Source organism: Trichoplax adhaerens, genomic scaffold, assembly GCF_000150275.1.
Source record: "Trichoplax adhaerens TRIADscaffold_19 genomic scaffold, whole genome shotgun sequence".
Taxonomy (NCBI): Eukaryota; Metazoa; Placozoa; class Uniplacotomia; order Trichoplacea; family Trichoplacidae; genus Trichoplax; species Trichoplax adhaerens.
The window spans coordinates 220,394-239,313 of NW_002060961.1; the positions used below are offsets into that span (position 1 = coordinate 220,394).

Sequence of the window (18,920 nt, forward strand, 5' to 3'; positions counted from 1 at the left end):
AGGTATACAGTAGTATATCTATAACGCTTGTATAATAAATCTTCTAAATACTTATTTTTAGAGTCAGGAATTTATTAAATTTGCTTCCGTTTTTCCGCTGAAATATATTGGATTCACAATTGGAGCAAAACGCTATATGCAATTAACTGGAATATTAGAAGTTATTTGTGGCTCGCTTCTCATTTTTAGTTCAGGATCCTTACGAACTATCTGCAGGTCCGCTTTGACGGTAACAATGGTTGCTGCTATATACACTTTGGGAGCTTTACGATATAATCCAGTCGAATTTATACCTGCAATCGTCTGTCTCAGCTTGCTGATTATTGATAGAAAATTGACTGATAATGATAGTAAGAGTATTAACACAAAAAAAAGCTAAAATGGGTTAGATTACATATATAAGCGAACAATTTATGATATTCAGAATGGAAACAATGTCCTCGAGATTTAGCCATTAAACCTCTAAATTGTAAAATTTACAACGACACTTGCTTTGCTAATTTATTACACTATACTAAAATTAATATATCAATTACGAGCTACAACTTGCTAGAAATATTTAAAAATAACGGATTTTGTAAGACATTCTATTAATAATATAAAATGTAAATGCTTCCATAAAATCAATTTCTTACAGTCTACTTTAAGAGAAGCACAAATATGATTTGTATACCAAAAGAAGCAATACGTTGATGTATCTGTAGGGAAGTGACGTAAAGTCATATTGATGCTGATATTAAGTTGTACGGATGTCTAATAAATTAGTAAGTACATGATGATACGGTCAACTGGAGTGCGTGCTGTATTGGTGTAACAAAGTATAACAGTCCATGTTAAACTAGAACCTAACCTAATAGGGCGAGCTATTACAGCATCATATTTACTGTACGCTCGCATATATAAATACTGTATAAGTAAGTATATACTATGACCCGTGCAGTATAGTATTAATAAAGATTAACTATACTGCTATTGCTTAGAAATAATTTGCTCACATCAGGGTTTACGAAGAAAAGAAATGTAGGTCTGATAATTTCCACTATATCCGTATTATCCCTTATTCCTTACGATGACCATTACGTAGTAAAGCAGTCCTGCGTAAAATAGTAGCTATAGCTGTGAAAGATATTCGATTATTTCGTACAGCAGCATTACTATGCGAAGTGATAAAGAGTAAAAGAAATCGACCTGTTCCTATACAGTATACGCATAGAAACTGACTCCATAAATTATACATTGTTATCGTTATCTCAGCCTACTTCGGTACTGATCTAATATCAGAAGACCAAAAAGTATTCTTGATGCAGTATTATAATTATACTCTTCGAGCAATTAGAGGTATAAATTAAAGAGGCAAAAATCACTGCCACTATAAGTTGACAATTTATTTATTTTTTGTTGTTGTTGAGAATGACTATAATAAAAAACAAAAGGAATCTGTACAAGAATTTTTCGAATCATTTATTATGTCTGATACCGAGTATAGCATAAAATGATTTATACATTATCATATATCTAAATAATGTTAAAATTTCTTTGTTGCATTACATCTTTGACATTGGTTTAAGCATCTGACTAGTAGAAGATGCTAACAATATATAAGTCTTTGAATCGTGATCAGTTAATTATATATTGGATATCTAACTGTATGAATATAAACGGTACACGTATACAATACATGAGAAAATATTGGAGCCAGCGCGTACCCCTTCATTCTCTATGAAATAAGTGATTATCAGTATAGATGTCAATGTAGGAAGTAGATTGAGATCAGTAAATCATGATTGGAACAAGTTACTGATACTATTATCTTCATCAAGTGGTATTTATACAGGAACGGTCTATAATTTACAAAGCTTCAGAAACGTATCAAGGTCATAATCAAATAGAGCGGACATATTACCATCCTAACAATTGATTCTTATCCACATTACCATGTATGTGCCTATTATTCTAAAACTGTTTTCTATACACGTCTAAATCGAAGTCAGTACTTGCTAACTACAGCCATTTCAATCTAACCTTAGGGTCTTTCTCAATGTACAATTTATCTCTTCGTAGGTAGATTTTACAATACTATGGCTATAATTTAACATGCCTTAATTAACGCGAAGTTAAAAGAAAATCTATTTATATGCATTTTCTTCCTTGAAAATTCGGAGATTTGTACGTGTAATTTTTATACTTATTGCTTCATCAACTCAAATGTTTGTAAGTCAATACCAAAATTTGTATCCAGTTCAGTAGTTCAGATATAGATTTAGTCCATATGACGTTAAACATCACAGAATAAAAGTTATTAATTTGGATTTGCTTTAAAGTACCATTGTACGGATACCTTGAGATTAATTTAATGATTTCCCATGGAGAGTGAAGATAAGCGGAAGCGTCTATCAATAATGCCTGTCTGGAATTTTTGAGTAATTTAGAGATAAGGTTTCGTGGTATAGCTGTCAAAATGTCACAGACAAGTACACAAAATAGATTAACGATAGCGAAGTAAGCTCAAGCGACTTCCAAATCCTGTGCTACGACGCGACATAAAGCTAAATTCTACGATAACTTTTATGTATTACCTGACTAGTGGATCTTGGATTGCCTTGGTAGCATTTATCTATTACCTACAGTAATCATTCATTACCATAATTTCATGTACGTAAGTAAGGCCAGCAGCAACAATATGGTCAAATTGGGGACATTTTAAGAGAAAATCCTAGAAGTCCCTCGTAAAACTAATCAACTTAAAATAACCATCCATCTGTACAGTACCTTGTCGAAGTAAGACTTTAGTTTGCCCTGGATCTTGCGATCGGATAGGAAACCCTTCACCTGGCTACAATCCTGTAAAGAGACATACGTAACAATGGTTACTGACAGCGTCCATGAAAGCTACAGTATACCTGTAATAAGACGAAAACTAACCAAGTTAATCGATTCTGCTCCAAATTCCGATGCTAATCCGGGTTTCGATCTTGACATCTCCTTATTAGATGCTACCTGATTCTAATTATAACAACATATAATCAGTCGCACTATCATTACGACGGAACTTTCCCTAAAACTTCAAATTGGCGAGCAGAGATATTGAAAGGCATGATACTACAGTAGTAAAGAAGTTGTGTACTTTGAAAAGTACTTACTAATTTCGTGCCCACTAGTAAAATCGGGACATTACTAGTACCAGCAAACTGTTCAGGATCGTATTCTTTTGGGCTGGCGAATAAGTATATATATATTGTTGGATATAAGCGATATTCTCGGTTTAATAAGACGATGCATCATTGAATATTGCAATGAACATAAAATAAATAGTCAGAAAAAAATTGAATCTTGATGATATTTTTTACCCTTCTTTGATAGGACTTTTCATGCCTAGAATTACATGAAATACATTAAATGATTACATCAATTGTAAAAACTATACGCCATGACAACTATCCCTGCTAAGCAGGATTGATTCATAATTTTGACCGACAAGTTAGTGTACTGTCTTTTCGGTTAGAGCAATTGTACCTCAAGAGCGCAAAATTTGTAGTGCTGGTTATTTTACCTGCAGATTCTCGACTTCCAAGAGCTTCTTGTAGCCATTTTCTTAAGTTCATTAATGATTTTCGATTGGATAAGTCATGCACGAGAATGATACCTAAAAATAGACAATTGTTGTTGAATACTCCATTAAGATGTCCGCTAAAATGTAGGGCTAGTATGATATCGAGAAATCGGTAATTACTTGTCCGTTATTGATAAAATAAAGACAAGTGTATATGAATGTCTTCACAGACAGTTTGACGTTTCAAATTGTAAAGTAAATCAGCGCAACCAGCCGCTTACCATGAATAACGTTATAGAATATCCCTCTACTAGCGGCATGACTCGATGATCCACCGACATCAAACAGTTCAAGGAAATACGGTTTATTCCCATGTCTATTATCGCCATACTCGTGAACCTAGTGTGTAGGAGATAACATTTGACACGTAAAACTTTTTAGTCCTGCGTCAAGGCATGAACAAGTTATTCTGTCATGATTTAAGCATGCAATCGATCGATATTGCAATTACCGTAACAACTACAAAAGCAACACACCAAATATGACGATAAAATGAAGACTTTTTTTATTAGAACAATAAGCCCGAAAAGAGGCAATATGTGTCCTGTCGTTCGATGCAGTTTTGTATCATCTCGATTGACAAAGAATAAAGCTCGATCATCATCATTAGATTGGCGGACCCTATCTTCAAATAGGCTTTCCTACGAAGTGGGTTATACCCATCTGCATACGATTCTATCGTGTTTGTAGATTTGATTTTAATGTATTTAATTGGATGAAGTGATGTCGTAAAATATTTCAAGCAAACTGGAGTTGGCACTAGAGCTGATAGGAGATACTGTATGTTATTATCTACTGCACACTGGCATTCCCGCTACAGTAACTTAACAGTACCATTCCATTCCGACGAATTTTCATCTTGCAAAATATTTCATATTGTAATCGACATTGAAGGTAGAGTTATTGGTACACTTGTGCTAGCAGATATATTGCATATGATTTGCACTCACTTTTATACTACAAGTGAAAATAGATGGGTTCAACGACAGGTAATGGAGATCCACTTTGTCTCACCTTTACATGAATAGAGCAACCAATAGTCCAATACGGATTGGACAAAAATTCTTGATGGCAAAGTAGATGTATCAAGGTCGTTTTCCCCACTCCTAGAGATAGAAATAAGACAATTATTGTGAATGTTGAATAGTTTGAGCACCGATCATGTTGACCATGGATCTTTAGAATAGACTTGATGGTCAACAATTCAAAGTCAAAATGACTGTGTCCATTAGCAAGTTACTTCATTGTACTGTATGTTTCAATAACACTATTTTATCTTGTCTTTTATTCGATCAATGGCTACAACTACTTCGTATTAGTCATTATTTTAAGTGGTCGTCTAGACCATCTAATCCTATCATTCCTATTGTGTAGCATCAAGTTCTGACCGGAATCACCCAAGACTAAAATTCGAACTTTATCAACATCCATCTTGCAGTGGTGGCATCACTTCTACGCTTTGCTTTTTTTCTCAATCGAAAGCCAATAGAATGAAATTTGAAGACGAGCTGCTAACGCTTATGTAGAGTAGAGTACAGTACTGCAGTATACAGTACGATATACAGTGCTGTACAGCAGTAATCGAGTACAGTATTAACAGTACTAGAGACTGGAGCATAGAACCAAACCTTCGACAGGTGTATCTGCAATCCCTCAAGACCACAATGCTAATCGCTGGCATCAATCAATACGGAAAAGAGGGAGAGCATTATCGCTATTGACATTTTGGTGGAAAAACTACTGCAGTACTGCATGGGCAAGTTGGAACGTTGACCGATAATTATTATGATTGAATTTAAATTTTGCAATTATAGTATGTACAGTACAGCATCGCTATTGACATTTTGGTGGAAAGAGGAAAATTACTGCAGCACTGCATGGGCAAGTTGGAACGCTGACCGATAATTATTATGATTATGATTGAATTCCAATTTTTGCAATTACTGTACAGTATCGCTGTTGACATTTTGGTGGAAAAACAACTGCAGTACTGCATGGGCAAGTTGGAACGTTGACCGATAATGAATATGATTGAATTCAAATTTTTGCAATTACAGTACTGTACAGCATCGCTATTGACATTTTGGTGGAAAAATTACTTCAGCACTGCATGGGCAAGTTGGAACGTTGACCGATAATTATTATGATTATGATTGAATTCCAATTTTGCAATTACTGTACTGTACAGTATCGCTGTTGACATTTTGGTGGAAAAACAACTGCAGTGCTGCATGGGCAAGTTGGAACGTTGACCGATAATTATTATGATTATGATTGAATTTAAATTTTTGCAATTACAGTACTGTACACTGTACAGCATCGCTATTGACATTTTGGTGGAAAAATTACTTCAGCACTGCATGGGCAGGTTGGAACGTTGACCGATAATTATTATGATTGAATTTAAATTTTGCAATTACAGTATGTACAGTACAGCATCGCTATTGACATTTTGGTGGAAAGAGGAAAATTACTGCAGTACTGCATGGGCAAGTTGGAACGTTGACCGATAATTATTATGATTATGATTGAATTCAAATTTTTGCAATTACAGTACTGTACACTGTACAGCATCGCTATTGACATTTTGGTGGAAAAATTACTTCAGCACTGCATGGGCAAGCTGGAACGTTGACCGATAATTATTATAATTATGATTGAATTCCAATTTTGCAATTACTGTACAGTATCGCTGTTGACATTTTGGTGGAAAAACAACTGCAGTACTGCATGGGCAAGTTGGAACGTTGACCGATAATGAATATGATTGAATTCAAGTTTTGCAATTACCGTGCTGTACTGTACAGTACAGTACGTAGAGTAGAGGCGTAAATGAACTAGATCCATAGCTGGATAGGGGAGCGTGAGAGACGAAAGAAGTTGAAGAAAGCTTTCATCGCACTATCGCCATTTATGACAAGATCGTGCCTTGATAGAGACACTTGGGTTAAATTTTCCAAAAATTGGAACCTCTTAAATGAAAAAGTTCACGTTAAATGTCGTATGTGGGTGTCAGCGAAATGATCCTCACTTGCGATCATAGAATCATCAACGCACCCTCGACAAGGACGATGGTTCATAAAAGCGAGCCAATCGGTTTATATATGTAGACTAAAATGACTCTAATTATGGGCACAACGAGGCGCAACCCTGCGCAGTGAGTGTGCACCAAGAATACAGTAGCAGTGTACCGAACCGTACCTGACCGTACAGTACTCTACTGTACTGTATTTGTATTAATGCAAAATTGAAATGAACTATTGTACTGTACTGTACAGTGTACAGTGTACAGTAGCGGCTGGTTTTGTGCCACTCGCTACACTGTACACTGTACTGTACTGTACGTTTTGGACGATAGCGTACAGTACTGTACACTGTACAGTACACTTGAATGACCAGAAAATTGATAAAATCCTCTACGTTCTTTTCCATTCAAGGCAGCTTTCCGTCCGTCTTTCTTTTCAGTACAGTACTGTACTGTACTGTACTGTACTGTTGCAGCATGGTACTGTAGCACGGGTTGCGACCATACGACCAGGTCTGACAAAATTGGGGAAATAAAATGGATAAAATAGTCTATCGAACTCGCATCTCCTCGGCTATTCTTGCTGTTGTGAATGGTTTAAGGGGACCCTTAACAAAAAGTGGTACGTACAAATCCAATGTAGCTTCAATATGCCGCATTTCTCTTCAACGATTATATTCAACAGAAATAATTAAAGCCAATCGTCCAAATTACTATTACGTGCTTGGTATATCGCCGAGCGCAACTCAAGCTGAGATCAAAGCTTCTTATTATCGCCTTTGCAAGAAATATCACCCTGACGTAATCGGTAGTAGCCTGGTAGATCATAATAAATTTACTGAAATTACTGAGGCGTATTCAGTTTTAGCTTCTGTCGAATTGCGTCGAAAGTATGACAGAAGTATGATGGTAGAACATGGGTATCCGGCACATTCTACACGTTCAAAAAACAATCCTCGACCAACCATGCATTCTAGTAGTCGGTTTGATCGATCTCGTCGAGCTGACTATGCTAGCGCTTATACGTTGAAAAGAAACGATCAATCGCCACATGCGGCAAAAGAAGCTACGGATCGAATGAATCAAGTTGCAGCTGAAACGAGGGAACATCGGAGATCAATTTGGACGGTTATGCTACTAATTCTAATTTTGGCTCCTATATTGACCCGTATCAGTTGAATCAGATTGGATGAAAAATTACCAATGATTTGCTGACTTGACAAACTACAGTAGTTTATCACTTTGAAAAGTGATTCCTCAGTAACCTTGACCTAGCCTACACAGATATGTACAGTATTTTACAAGTTGAAGACTCGGATTCCTGCTATTATTAGAGTCATGACTGTTGTACTGTTAACACTATACAGTACAGAAAGACAAGTTGACATTCCAATCAATATTACGCAAGATACCAATGAATGGAAAATTTCATTTCATCTTCTGACTTTTACTTTCCTGTCACCAACCAGCTTTATGATAACATAACTTAAAGGTCAACTTCTACATATTCACAGTACTGTACTTTGTAAGCCGATGACTATTTTAGTTAGGTAAAACTAGAGAACTGATTTTATTGAATAATTTGCCGAGCTTCCCTACACTTCGCCTGCTGCTAGCCTTGGTCAATTATCCTGCAAAAATAATATAATCAATTATATAATTATCGATGTGTGGACATCTACTGACTAACTTCTACGATCTTCCTACTATTAGTCAGAATTACAGCCACAAGACTAGACTACATTACAAGAGCTTGTACTAATCAATTCCTGTAGCACATCATAACCAGTGATTCATAGTCACCATCTAAGAACGTTGGTTTTACTAAATTTAGTCAACTAAAATTTCACGGTAGTTTATACTAACACATTTCTACAGAGCGGACCGTATAAATAAGCTATATTCTAGCTCAGGTAGTTTTTCATCGTTACTGCAAACGGACAATGTACGTATATTTAAAAGATAAGAAACTGAACTTATCAGAGAAGTAAAACATCAATCTTTGCATTTATAGAAACTATAGCAGTTGCCTTGAGCATCAGAAGTATATTGTAAATATGCAATGTAATTAACGTACCGAATGAAAGCTTCCATCTTTTGTAAACTACTGGTACTGTATCTGGTGTACCATCGCTCATGCTGTAAATTGATCTGATTAATTGTCAATCAGTGATAAATTGTATAGTGAAGTAAAAAGTAAAAGTACAGTATAGGACGCAAAGTATAATGAGTGAGGATCTACTAGTATTTAATAACTATTATTATAGTACGCAATGATACTGATTACAGAGTATTCGCCAAGCATTCAATCAAGTATTTACGTGTAGTATATTACATTATCTTGCAATTCAGTTCCTAAACTGGTACACACGCTAAAGCTGAGCGATTGCTGCGAATATTTCAATTTCTATGCTATTACGTACAGAATCAAGCATACTTATGATTTTATTCTCGATTTTACGCTTGTCACAAAGTGACTTTTATTAACTAATGCTTAGCTTATTTTCGTCCGATAACAAACTTGCTATTTGTCCAAAATACCGTTATTTATGGCGTTATACATTCTTTTAAAGATAAATGCATAGTTTTATAATATTATCTCAATACTTATAATTAATTAATATTTACGGAAATTGACTTTTTTTTCAATAAAGTTTTGGATTTAGTTTTGTCTAAGAGAGTCTAATGTAGTTATTGCTCCCCTGATGATAGGAGATCGTCAGTATTTAGAGTCGTACAGTAAGTAGATATCGGGGAGGACAAACCGAACACTCGACTTAACTCTGATTTAACGCCATTCAAGGCCTTATTTCGACGTATTGACGAGTAGTAACTTTGTAAAACTGCCGGTATAGAGTTAGAATGAGCGTCTGACTGAGCAGGTAGATACCATGCATATGAAAGTGGACGATGATCGGCAGAACCAGTGTTTCCGTTATACATTACAAATGCTGTCAATGTATTTGAGGTAAAAAGTCGAAACGAATATGTCAAGCGACCGTGATAACGTAAAGTAAAAGGTGCAAGCATAGCACGCGAAGTATCACGAACGAGGGATCAACTAGTAATATGCGTATATAATTTTGTAATTATTAGCAGGAATTCGAAAGTGATTGATTATAATCCCCATCATCTCCAGCACGAGTAAACGCTTCCAGTAGACAGCATTGTTTACAGTACTGTACAGTAAGTATATAACTTCCAATAATTATCATTCATCTTATCATACTGTAATAAATGTCCAATTCCTGCTAATAACGTGCTTAGCGACTTTGGTCGGTAGTAAACATTTCAAGTTTATTTTGTTGTGAGCAATACAGTCGTCCTGTTGTGGTCAATCGGCCCAATTGCTAGAATTGACTTACGTAGGATTATCCGACTAATTTCGCTTTGATCATCGGGTATTTATCGAGCTATGAGGGAAAAGGACGAAATCAAAATTTGCCGGTGGTCATCCCAGGGGCTAGGGTTAGACTCCTCTTTTCTACAGTACACTGTACTGTAGGATTACAGTGTAACATACTGTACACTGTGCTTGTACCAATCAAGTTTATGATCGAGATCACGTGAACTATTGATCGGTCAAATCGTGGAAACGGACTACTGTACTGTACACTGTACAGTGTACAGTATTTCTTTGGTCATTTTCAAGCTACACCAATCAAATTTAGGATCGAGATCACGTGAACTATTGATCAGTCAAATCGTCGAAACTGACTACTGTATTTCCTTGGTCATTTTAACTGCACTCCACCACTGGAACCGTACCCTACAGTACACCAATCAAGTTTATGATCGAGATCACGTGTACTATTGATCAGTCAAATCGTCGAAACTGACTACTGTATTTCCTTGGTCATTTTAACTGCACTCCACCACTGGAACCGTACCCTACAGTACACCAATCAAGTTTATGATCGAGATCACGTGAACAATTGATTGGTCAACGCGTCGTATTGGCTTGGTCATTTCAACAACACTCCACAACTGAAACCGTCCCCTACACTATACTATACTACTCAGTACTGTTCAAGTATTCATAGTCCGATGACTAGGCAACATTTCAGAGTAAACAAGTGCAGCCGTATCCTGTGCAATGGGCATCAGGGGTTGCTTATAAATTTATTTGAAACTTGCAAATTGACGACTGTCTGTAAATAAAGTAGAATAGAAAAGCAATGTCTAAAAAGTAAGTCAAGATGAGTATCATTGAAATCAATTAGGAAATGAATGCATCAATATTAATCTTTCTAGACGGTATATGTCTCTGCCATGTACTCGTACACCCCTCCACTGACTCAGTCTACAGTAGAGCATAGGAGACTAGTGTTTCTATGCTAGTGTTAAGCTACAGTAACTTCACAATTTAGTAAGCAATTTACTCCAAATCATTTGTAATTCAATTGACGATGGATGCATGGGATTGAATCGTTTAAACATGCCATCCAAATGGTTTGCATCTATTAAGATTGATTTACTTAGTCCTTTATTGAATCGATTTTGCAAGGCTAAATAGTATCTGTTGCTGCATTCAAATCGGACATACTTCCTATATAGTGTATTGCCGGAGATAGCTTGATCAACTTCAACGGCTTACTTTTCGTCCTTATCATGTTATATCACGATATCATGCCACTCTATACGGTAGTTAGACTATTTAAATGTCCTCAATCGCCTTGTACTGTATATAAAATGTTACTGAAGAAATGGTGATTGATTTGTGAAGGGATAATGACCTCCTCGATAGATAAAAGATAAGCACATGCCAACTAGAAAGTTACCAGTAATCCATCACGATACTGTATATATGTTATGTATATATATATATATATGTCATATACATTTGTTAGTTAATCCAATGTTTATTATGTCAAGCAAATGCTATTAAAAATCTGTCACACAATGCAGTTATTGCTATACAGCGAATATCTTCATATCTGGCAGTATTATGACATGGATAATAGTAATTATACTATCAACTGTCGGAAAAATCTTATCCTATGTGCTCTTATCCTTCAATGGCTACTAGGAATAAAAGAAAGAGGGAAAGTAGCGATTCGATCAGTTCTTCCGATGGCGAAAGTATGTATTATCATATATTATAGAAAAAATCCATAATGTAAACAATTTTAAGAAAGTACTAGTCGATGCTTTTGATGTGAAGGTTTCACATAAAGTGAATGTTTGAAGAATTGCTATAGCAATATTCATATACCGTACCTGGATCAACTCATTTAATGTATGCACAATAGCGTACAAAACTGTCAGTAAACTACACATACTGATCTATAAAATCAATATTTTCACCCTTGATTCCATCATATTCTCATTCTGAACAGAGCATTCAAGCAGCCATCATAAAAAGCATAAAAAGAAACAAGAAAGCGATCGCAGAAATGTCAAAGATATAGGTATCCTAATGATAATTTTTATATCAAACAAATTGAGTAGCAAACGTCTTGCCTTTTCAATATAGTCAGCACTTCACATCGATGCGACACTTAAACTTTTATAATGCATCTGACTTGTATAAAAAACATATTCTATTTAGTCTACTTAGCATAACACTTAGGATAGGTATATTGTATTCTTATTAGTGCAATAACCTCACTCATTTGAGAATGAATCTCTTGGCCATAGGTCCTGACGATTTTTACAATAAAAACTCCGAATTTCGGACATGGTTAATTGAGAAAGTAAATATGTGAAAAGTTATGGTAGTGCATAAAGCACTTGTATTACACTTTGATATCATTGGTTATCACATTGGTACCGAATACTACGATATCAGCAACGATAAAAACGATGAATCCTTTGATTTTTTAAGATCTAACTGAATTTCTTTAATACTTTTTAAGTATGGCGCCCATTTTGACAGTTATTCTAGTAGCAAGGCAAAGAAAATGTTTAAAAAGTTTTGTAAGAAATGGAATAAAGGAAAATTAAATGAGGTTAACATAGTATTCAAATTTATACCGCTATTCCATACAAATTTTTGTTACACCACTATATACGATTCTAAAATGGACCTATGCATGGTTCAAATATGGAAAGCGCTTTTTTGAAACTTTATAAAGTAACAAGTGTGCAGTATTGTGCTACTGTACATGTATACTTTGATAATAAATACAATTTATTTGGTCTTTATTTAGAAATATTATAATGGAATTCAACCATCCACTATAGAACGTGAAGCTAGGACGGGCTACAAATGGAAGGTAGATAATACTCTAGCATTTATTTTATTTTAATAGTAAAGTAGGCTGGTTATCAATATACTGACGCTCTTCTGCTACCCAGTATAAATGCAGATTCAACAGTTCTTGTAACGGATATTTATTCTTACACTATAGTTCGCATCTGATATTGATGATATCAAATTAGGATCTGTGAAAGATAAAGTTGGTAGTTGGACTAAAGGTAAAGGTGTAGAGTTACAACTAGGCGATAATAAAACACATCCTAAACATGTTGGCGACGCAGAATCGATCAAGCCAATTCAAGGACCAGCTGCTGGCCCTAGAATAGTATGTTTATTATACCGAGAAAATTGCTTTTAACTATGCTGTATTACGACCTTGTAATGATAGTACTTTCATTACCTTTTATATTGCATAATAAATTATAACCATTATAATGGATTTCTTAGTCTACAGCATCACAAGCTGATAAAGAAGAATGGAACGAGTACGAAAACTACTTCAATAAAAAAAGATCTAAAAATGCTAAGGAGCATGACAAAATGGTAACATTGCTTCTGAATATCTAATAATCCGGTCGTACATTTAAATTTATTTAGTAAATATTATTTAGGTTTTAGACGAATTATTGCCAAAAGCTACTGGAAGAGAAGCCGTAATAGAAAAAAGGAAGGCGAGATCGGAAACTAGGCGACATAGAGATGTTAGCCCAGGTTAGCGATCTTATATTGAATATAGCTTTCCATTAGCAACTAAAAGTACATTTATAACGGTAATGATCATTCACTTTAATAATTTAATTATGTAGTGGACTTGACCGATAATCTCTAGATATTTGAAATTAACATTATCGAGCAAATTCTCTATAAAGTTGTCCCGTCAAAAATTTATTCACCAGAGAATCTATGTTTTTACGGGCAACAAATTTCAGCAGGCAACCATGTTGCCTCTAATGTTATCAGATTTTAAGAATGAGTTTTGCAATCTGAATTACTAGTATATGAAATAAAGAACGTACGATAGAGTATTAAACGACGTTAGAAATCTGTATTTGTAAAGTATCTAGCAGATTCTTATAAAAGATTTCATGTCAAACCATTTGCTACTACAATGATATTTTTTAGTTACTAATTCGTAACAATACCGTAGAAGTTACGTACTAATCTTTGATTATGTACAATTAGGGGTGTCGGAATCATTTTTAATGGGCTCAAGGTTAGATTTTGTTTACTTATTATCAGTACATGTTTGTACAGTATAATGTACTGCTTGCTAAGGGTTTACCCGTACGAGTATGATTGCAATGCTTGAAACAGTGGAATGGACTTCCTTTTAAAGCATACTGTACTTTTACGTAATAGCGGGCCTGACATCGAGAGAAATAAGCGAAAACGAGAGGAAAGAAGGTAAACAGGATAAAGATAGTTACTCTCCTTTGCACTCATAGTATAACTAGCGAATATATCACATTTAGGAGAAATGATCTCGTATAATCTAGTTATAATTTACATTTTAAGTATTTCGATGTTCTACAGCTTCATTCTTTAATATATCTCGTACGCTAGGGTTAGACGATACCATGAAGCCGTAGAGAAAGTTAAAGGTTATCAAGAAAAAGAAAAGTCTCGGATGGCAGTATGTACAATAATCTGACTCTCCTGTATTACTGTATTTGTGTATATAAAACGTATATGGCACTCTACATCACTATCATAAATTGCATATGTCAATAGTAAGTACCAATAGTTTATTAACTCAATGTTTCGCAAAACATAGGAGCTGTTGGCACTTGCTCGCGCGACAAAAAGTGAGAACGCCTTATGGTAGCCTCGCAGCTTTCTCCGGATTTAGATTTTATGTTTAATTTCATGTAACATAAAATATAATTTATATATATGTTATCCGCATAAATTCTATAACCTAGTTGAATGGAAGACTGTATCTCCTGAATGCATGTGTTAGCCATCAGGTTGCTTCATTGCCCATTTGTATTGATCTGCAACAGTATCTTCTCGCCTTTTCACTACACTATCTCACCAACGGTGATGCTATCAATAAAGATTTGATTTAGTAAATGAAATCGTAAGCTTTATAGGTCAGAATTCGTGAATCAAATATTGAGAAATTTCATCGCTTGATTCCTTTGAAGATGCGGACACTAAATCTACATCATTCCTGTACTGTATTATATTGCATGCAAGTATTTTAGCGAAATAAGTCTGCTGAAACTTCGTTAAAGGTGTACTAATATTACAATAGAGACAAAATCAATTCTAACCTACAATCTAGTCTGTACAGCATACCGTAGTTGTATCACTGTACCAAAAGTACTGGACTACCGTTAATTAATAGGCCATACGAATTCACTACGAATAAGAACCGGCTAGCTGTAGACGCCAAACAACTTTAAATTAGAAGCCAGTTTAAAACTATCATTATAAAAACTCCAACATCATGCTCAATGAATCTTTCTATAAAACATGTATTTCAGTTAAATTATACCAATACACTTTAAATCGAAGAATAACGGTTTATTTCATTTACCGTTCAATTTACATTATGACGGCTTAAGGATGGATCTGAATCGATATCTCTAGGTATTTACCAGTAATTGGTCAAGTTTGTGTACAAGAGGCTAATTTTTTTCTTAAAATTACGATATCGGCACTACAGTTTCTACTTAAATTGCACGATAAACCTGATATAACTCATAGCTAAATGATACTTCAATATAAGATAAGAACGCGAAATTTGTAATAATGTTGTCATTATCATTACACTAAGAAGTAACGTAAATTTTAGTTGAATTAGAGAAACTAGAGTGATTGTATAAATCTTATACTACCTATGTAGGCATGAATTGACATGTTGAAGATAACTACTGTACTTTTTCATAGCTACTCATAATCGGGCGATAAACTCCTACTAAAATATCGCCCCAAGGTTAAGTAACTCTACAGGCTACCATGAACAGTTTTAGATCAAAACCAGGAATTATTTTAGTTCTATACGTGTATGAGAAAAATTTCATTAAAATATTTCATTAACGTATTTTTCCTGGAACATATTTTTTATCGAGGATAGGATCACATAAGAACATGTGCAAGCACTTTTCATTTTGAGCCAATGGATGTCCAGCGATCCTGTAGGAAAGAAAAAAAAAAAACAGTAACATCACTTTGATTTCTTAATAGTTGAAGATTTTCAATAATGCCAAAAGATGTCACTAAGAGTAAAGGACGGGACATTTGTATATGAATAATTTTAAGTTAGGAAAATCTATAGCCACAAAACGTACTTATTAATGAATCCTTCAAGGCCAGAACGGCGCTCCTCAATGAAACCTTCTTCATATATACCTGTGTATTTCATATGGCATAAGTAAATAAATTGAAATCCCCAAATAGTTTGCAATTAATATTACCATTAAGACGGGTGATAAACTAATAATAATATCAATTTAGTTATTGTAAAATATATTGCGTCCAATTGATTAGTTAACTATATACCGCGTCAAAACTATCTATGAACTACGTGTTATATTGTATGCATTTGCTAAGTATTTACCATCGTCAGATCGAAATGGCAATTGCCTTTTCAATGCTTTCCCAGGTAAAGGAGGCACTACAATCTGAAAATTAATTCAAATCCACATTATTATTAGAAGCTATTAAAATATTTTGAAAATTTCGAACGAAATTACTGACAATACGCGAAATGTAGTATTACTCGTTTATTGTACTGCTTGACTATATAAATAACGAAATTGGCAGTCACTATCATAACTTGGCCAGTTTATGTCTAGTATTTTCCGTAAATTACTGTCATGGTATTAGCGATCATTATGTGGAATTGTTAGTCGTCCAGCTTTCCAATACAGTAATTACAATTTAGAGCAAATTGTAATTGATATCCTTTTTATATCTAGCAGAGGCTTTACTATACTGTGACTTATTGTAAAGTTTGCAGAAGAAACTCTGATACCGTATAAGATGCAATATTAAAGTATAAAGAGGATTATTTTGAATTGTAAGTTAGTTAATACTATGTTGTGTACCTTGCTTGTCCTTTCTAACTCCGATTTTAGCCATTCGAAGTCGCTATAGCGTCGTCTGACCGATGTTTCGCGCTTTTTAAATATTGGAAGATTGGTCTAATGATGTTAGAAAGAAAGGATGAAAATAATATTTTAGAAATTGCCAAAGAAAGAAAGATACACTACCACGCGTCTAGCAGAATTCAAGCCGAGTGGTGGAAAAAGGTAAATATGCGTCATATAGAATTGAATCAACAGATCATCGAACTAGTACTTAACTTAAAAAGACTACTTTACTTTTATATTATCTAGCAATGCACTTCAACGACGACACAAGTAATAAAACATTGCATTAATTAAAGTATTTCATCTACGTTTTCAAGATAAACAACATCATCATTTCAATTATGTAATTAATTCGTCATCATTATCATTCTAGACCATGAACTCACTCCAAGTAGAGTTAAGGGGGTAATCTCAATAGGAGCATTAATATTAAATTGGCAATAAAGGCCGCTCAATCACAGCAACAGAGCACCCAATTTAGCCAATAGTTAGTAGCTGACTTTCACTTCAATATATCGATTACTCTCAAATGTTCAGCAGAAAGTTGTTGTAACCCGTTGTTGTAATTGGTCCTCGTTTACTCAGTATACGAGTATATTCGTTATTGTAGCCTGCCTATGGGAAGGCATTTGAACTTGAGATAAACCGAACTAAAATCAATTCAACTGGAAGGAAAAATTGTATCAAAAGTGTATTCCGGTTTTAATCCACTAGTATCTTTCAAATTAGCCCCGCCTTTACTATAGTGTGGTTATTGAATCGACTACAGTTTATTTTCAGTTGAACTTGATGTCTATTGGAAACATCTTGAGTGATTGATGGCGAACGAGCACAGTAACGATTGTATCTTGCTGTCCATGACTGTTGACCTATTTTCAATTTTGTCCCTCTATACTGATATTAAGCGTAAGCGCTTCCAAATTGTAACATAGAATCGGTTCAAGAAATTATCTTGAGAGTGCTCTTATCGATCGACATTTCTAAAATAATTGTGGTGTGTCAATTTTAAGCATAACCATGTACCAAAACTAATTGAAAAACAGCCAATTCTAGACAGTTATCCTAGCTTTCAATGGAATTCATGATTGGCCATGAAAACTGTAGGTAAAGTGGTGGTCTAATTGAAACAAAGTGGAATTCAACCGTCATGACTAACTAACTGTATCGACGGTGATGATTTTCCATGTGGGTGAAAACTACATGATACTGTAACAGAAAGCGAAGAGAACATTTTTCAGCTTGACTCGTCTACTTTTCTACAGCACAATTTCATTAAATTGATTCCGTTCTGCAGAGCAAGAAATGCATTAAAATGGCAAACTATCGCGGGATTGAATAAATCCAATTAGTTCTTCCACTTAGTCTATGCAGAGTCAAGCGAGCGAGCGAGTGAGTGTCGTGTCGATTGACTCTCAGCCATTGACGTATTGATTATCATTCACCCGTCACCCCTCGTCGATCGATCGATCGTGCACGAACCTTCATCTTGACTTCGTAATCGGTGAAGCGCTTTTTACCCAAGTCATGGGTTTCAGGATTGATGACGTCGATCTCTAGGCAGTTATCGGGCTCCGCGTAAGCATCTTCTAATGTTTGCTTTGGAGCGTTCAATCGATGAGTTCCAATGTCAGAATGATCTTCAGTGTCGGACATGATGGCTAGCAGTGAAGCAGTTGGGAAAAGACGATCTTGAAGCTTTGATGATGATTATCATTCACTCACTATACGGGCAACCGGTGAGGTAATCAGTCTACTCTACAGTACACTGGTACAGTACAATGTCGTTATCATGGCTGGGCACTCGTGGGCAGGGGACAGCACAGAAGTGCATTTGAAACTCACTAGACGTGTCAACTCGACCGCAACGTCATCTCACACCCCGAGCATGTTTTGGCGGTGTCATTTTTTGCAGCACAACCAGACCACGGTGTTGAACGCTACAGTATAAAGTACTGGAGACGGAAAATGTCATCTGTACACTAC

The 18,920-nt window shown here is 35.2% G+C and overlaps 5 protein-coding genes across 5 annotated transcripts in view; 3 read left to right on the forward strand and 2 right to left on the reverse strand.

Annotated features, from left to right (window-relative positions):
* Positions 1-693, forward strand: part of TRIADDRAFT_60947 (uncharacterized protein) — a gene marked incomplete at both ends in the record, with an annotated part of 2,131 nt that extends 1,438 nt beyond the window's left edge. Inside the window, 2 exons of the mRNA XM_002116884.1 lie at positions 62-350; positions 638-693. Of these exons, the coding sequence (XP_002116920.1) occupies positions 62-350; positions 638-693 (345 nt within the window). The remainder of the gene's footprint in view (positions 1-61; positions 351-637) is intronic.
* A 1,700-nt stretch (positions 694-2,393) lies between these two features.
* On the reverse strand, positions 2,394-5,041 carry TRIADDRAFT_60948 (uncharacterized protein; the record flags this gene model as incomplete). The annotated part of the gene is made up of 10 exons (XM_002116946.1): positions 2,394-2,450; positions 2,577-2,621; positions 2,770-2,841; positions 2,923-3,003; positions 3,141-3,213; positions 3,348-3,372; positions 3,551-3,643; positions 3,832-3,949; positions 4,625-4,716; positions 4,999-5,041. 10 exons carry the CDS (start codon positions 5,039-5,041, stop codon positions 2,394-2,396), a joined length of 699 nt encoding a protein of 232 aa, XP_002116982.1.
* A 2,305-nt stretch (positions 5,042-7,346) lies between these two features.
* Positions 7,347-7,535, forward strand: TRIADDRAFT_9023 (uncharacterized protein; the record flags this gene model as incomplete). Its single annotated transcript, XM_002116885.1, has 1 exon — positions 7,347-7,535. A coding segment is annotated over one exon (189 nt), but the record flags the coding sequence as incomplete, so codon positions are not given.
* Positions 7,536-11,653: 4,118 nt separating this feature from the next.
* TRIADDRAFT_60950 (uncharacterized protein) lies at positions 11,654-14,662 on the forward strand (the record flags this gene model as incomplete). Its single annotated transcript, XM_002116886.1, has 12 exons — positions 11,654-11,717; positions 11,975-12,046; positions 12,276-12,331; positions 12,494-12,586; positions 12,788-12,853; positions 12,989-13,162; positions 13,285-13,380; positions 13,449-13,548; positions 14,020-14,050; positions 14,197-14,241; positions 14,401-14,470; positions 14,612-14,662. The coding sequence occupies 12 exons, from the start codon at positions 11,654-11,656 to the stop codon at positions 14,660-14,662; spliced, it is 918 nt and encodes a 305-aa protein (XP_002116922.1).
* A 1,216-nt stretch (positions 14,663-15,878) lies between these two features.
* TRIADDRAFT_38343 (expressed hypothetical protein) lies at positions 15,879-18,590 on the reverse strand (the record flags this gene model as incomplete). Its single annotated transcript, XM_002116947.1, has 5 exons — positions 15,879-15,978; positions 16,134-16,194; positions 16,403-16,466; positions 16,893-16,988; positions 18,417-18,590. The coding sequence occupies 5 exons, from the start codon at positions 18,588-18,590 to the stop codon at positions 15,879-15,881; spliced, it is 495 nt and encodes a 164-aa protein (XP_002116983.1).
* Between the last annotated feature and the right edge of the window lie 330 nt (positions 18,591-18,920).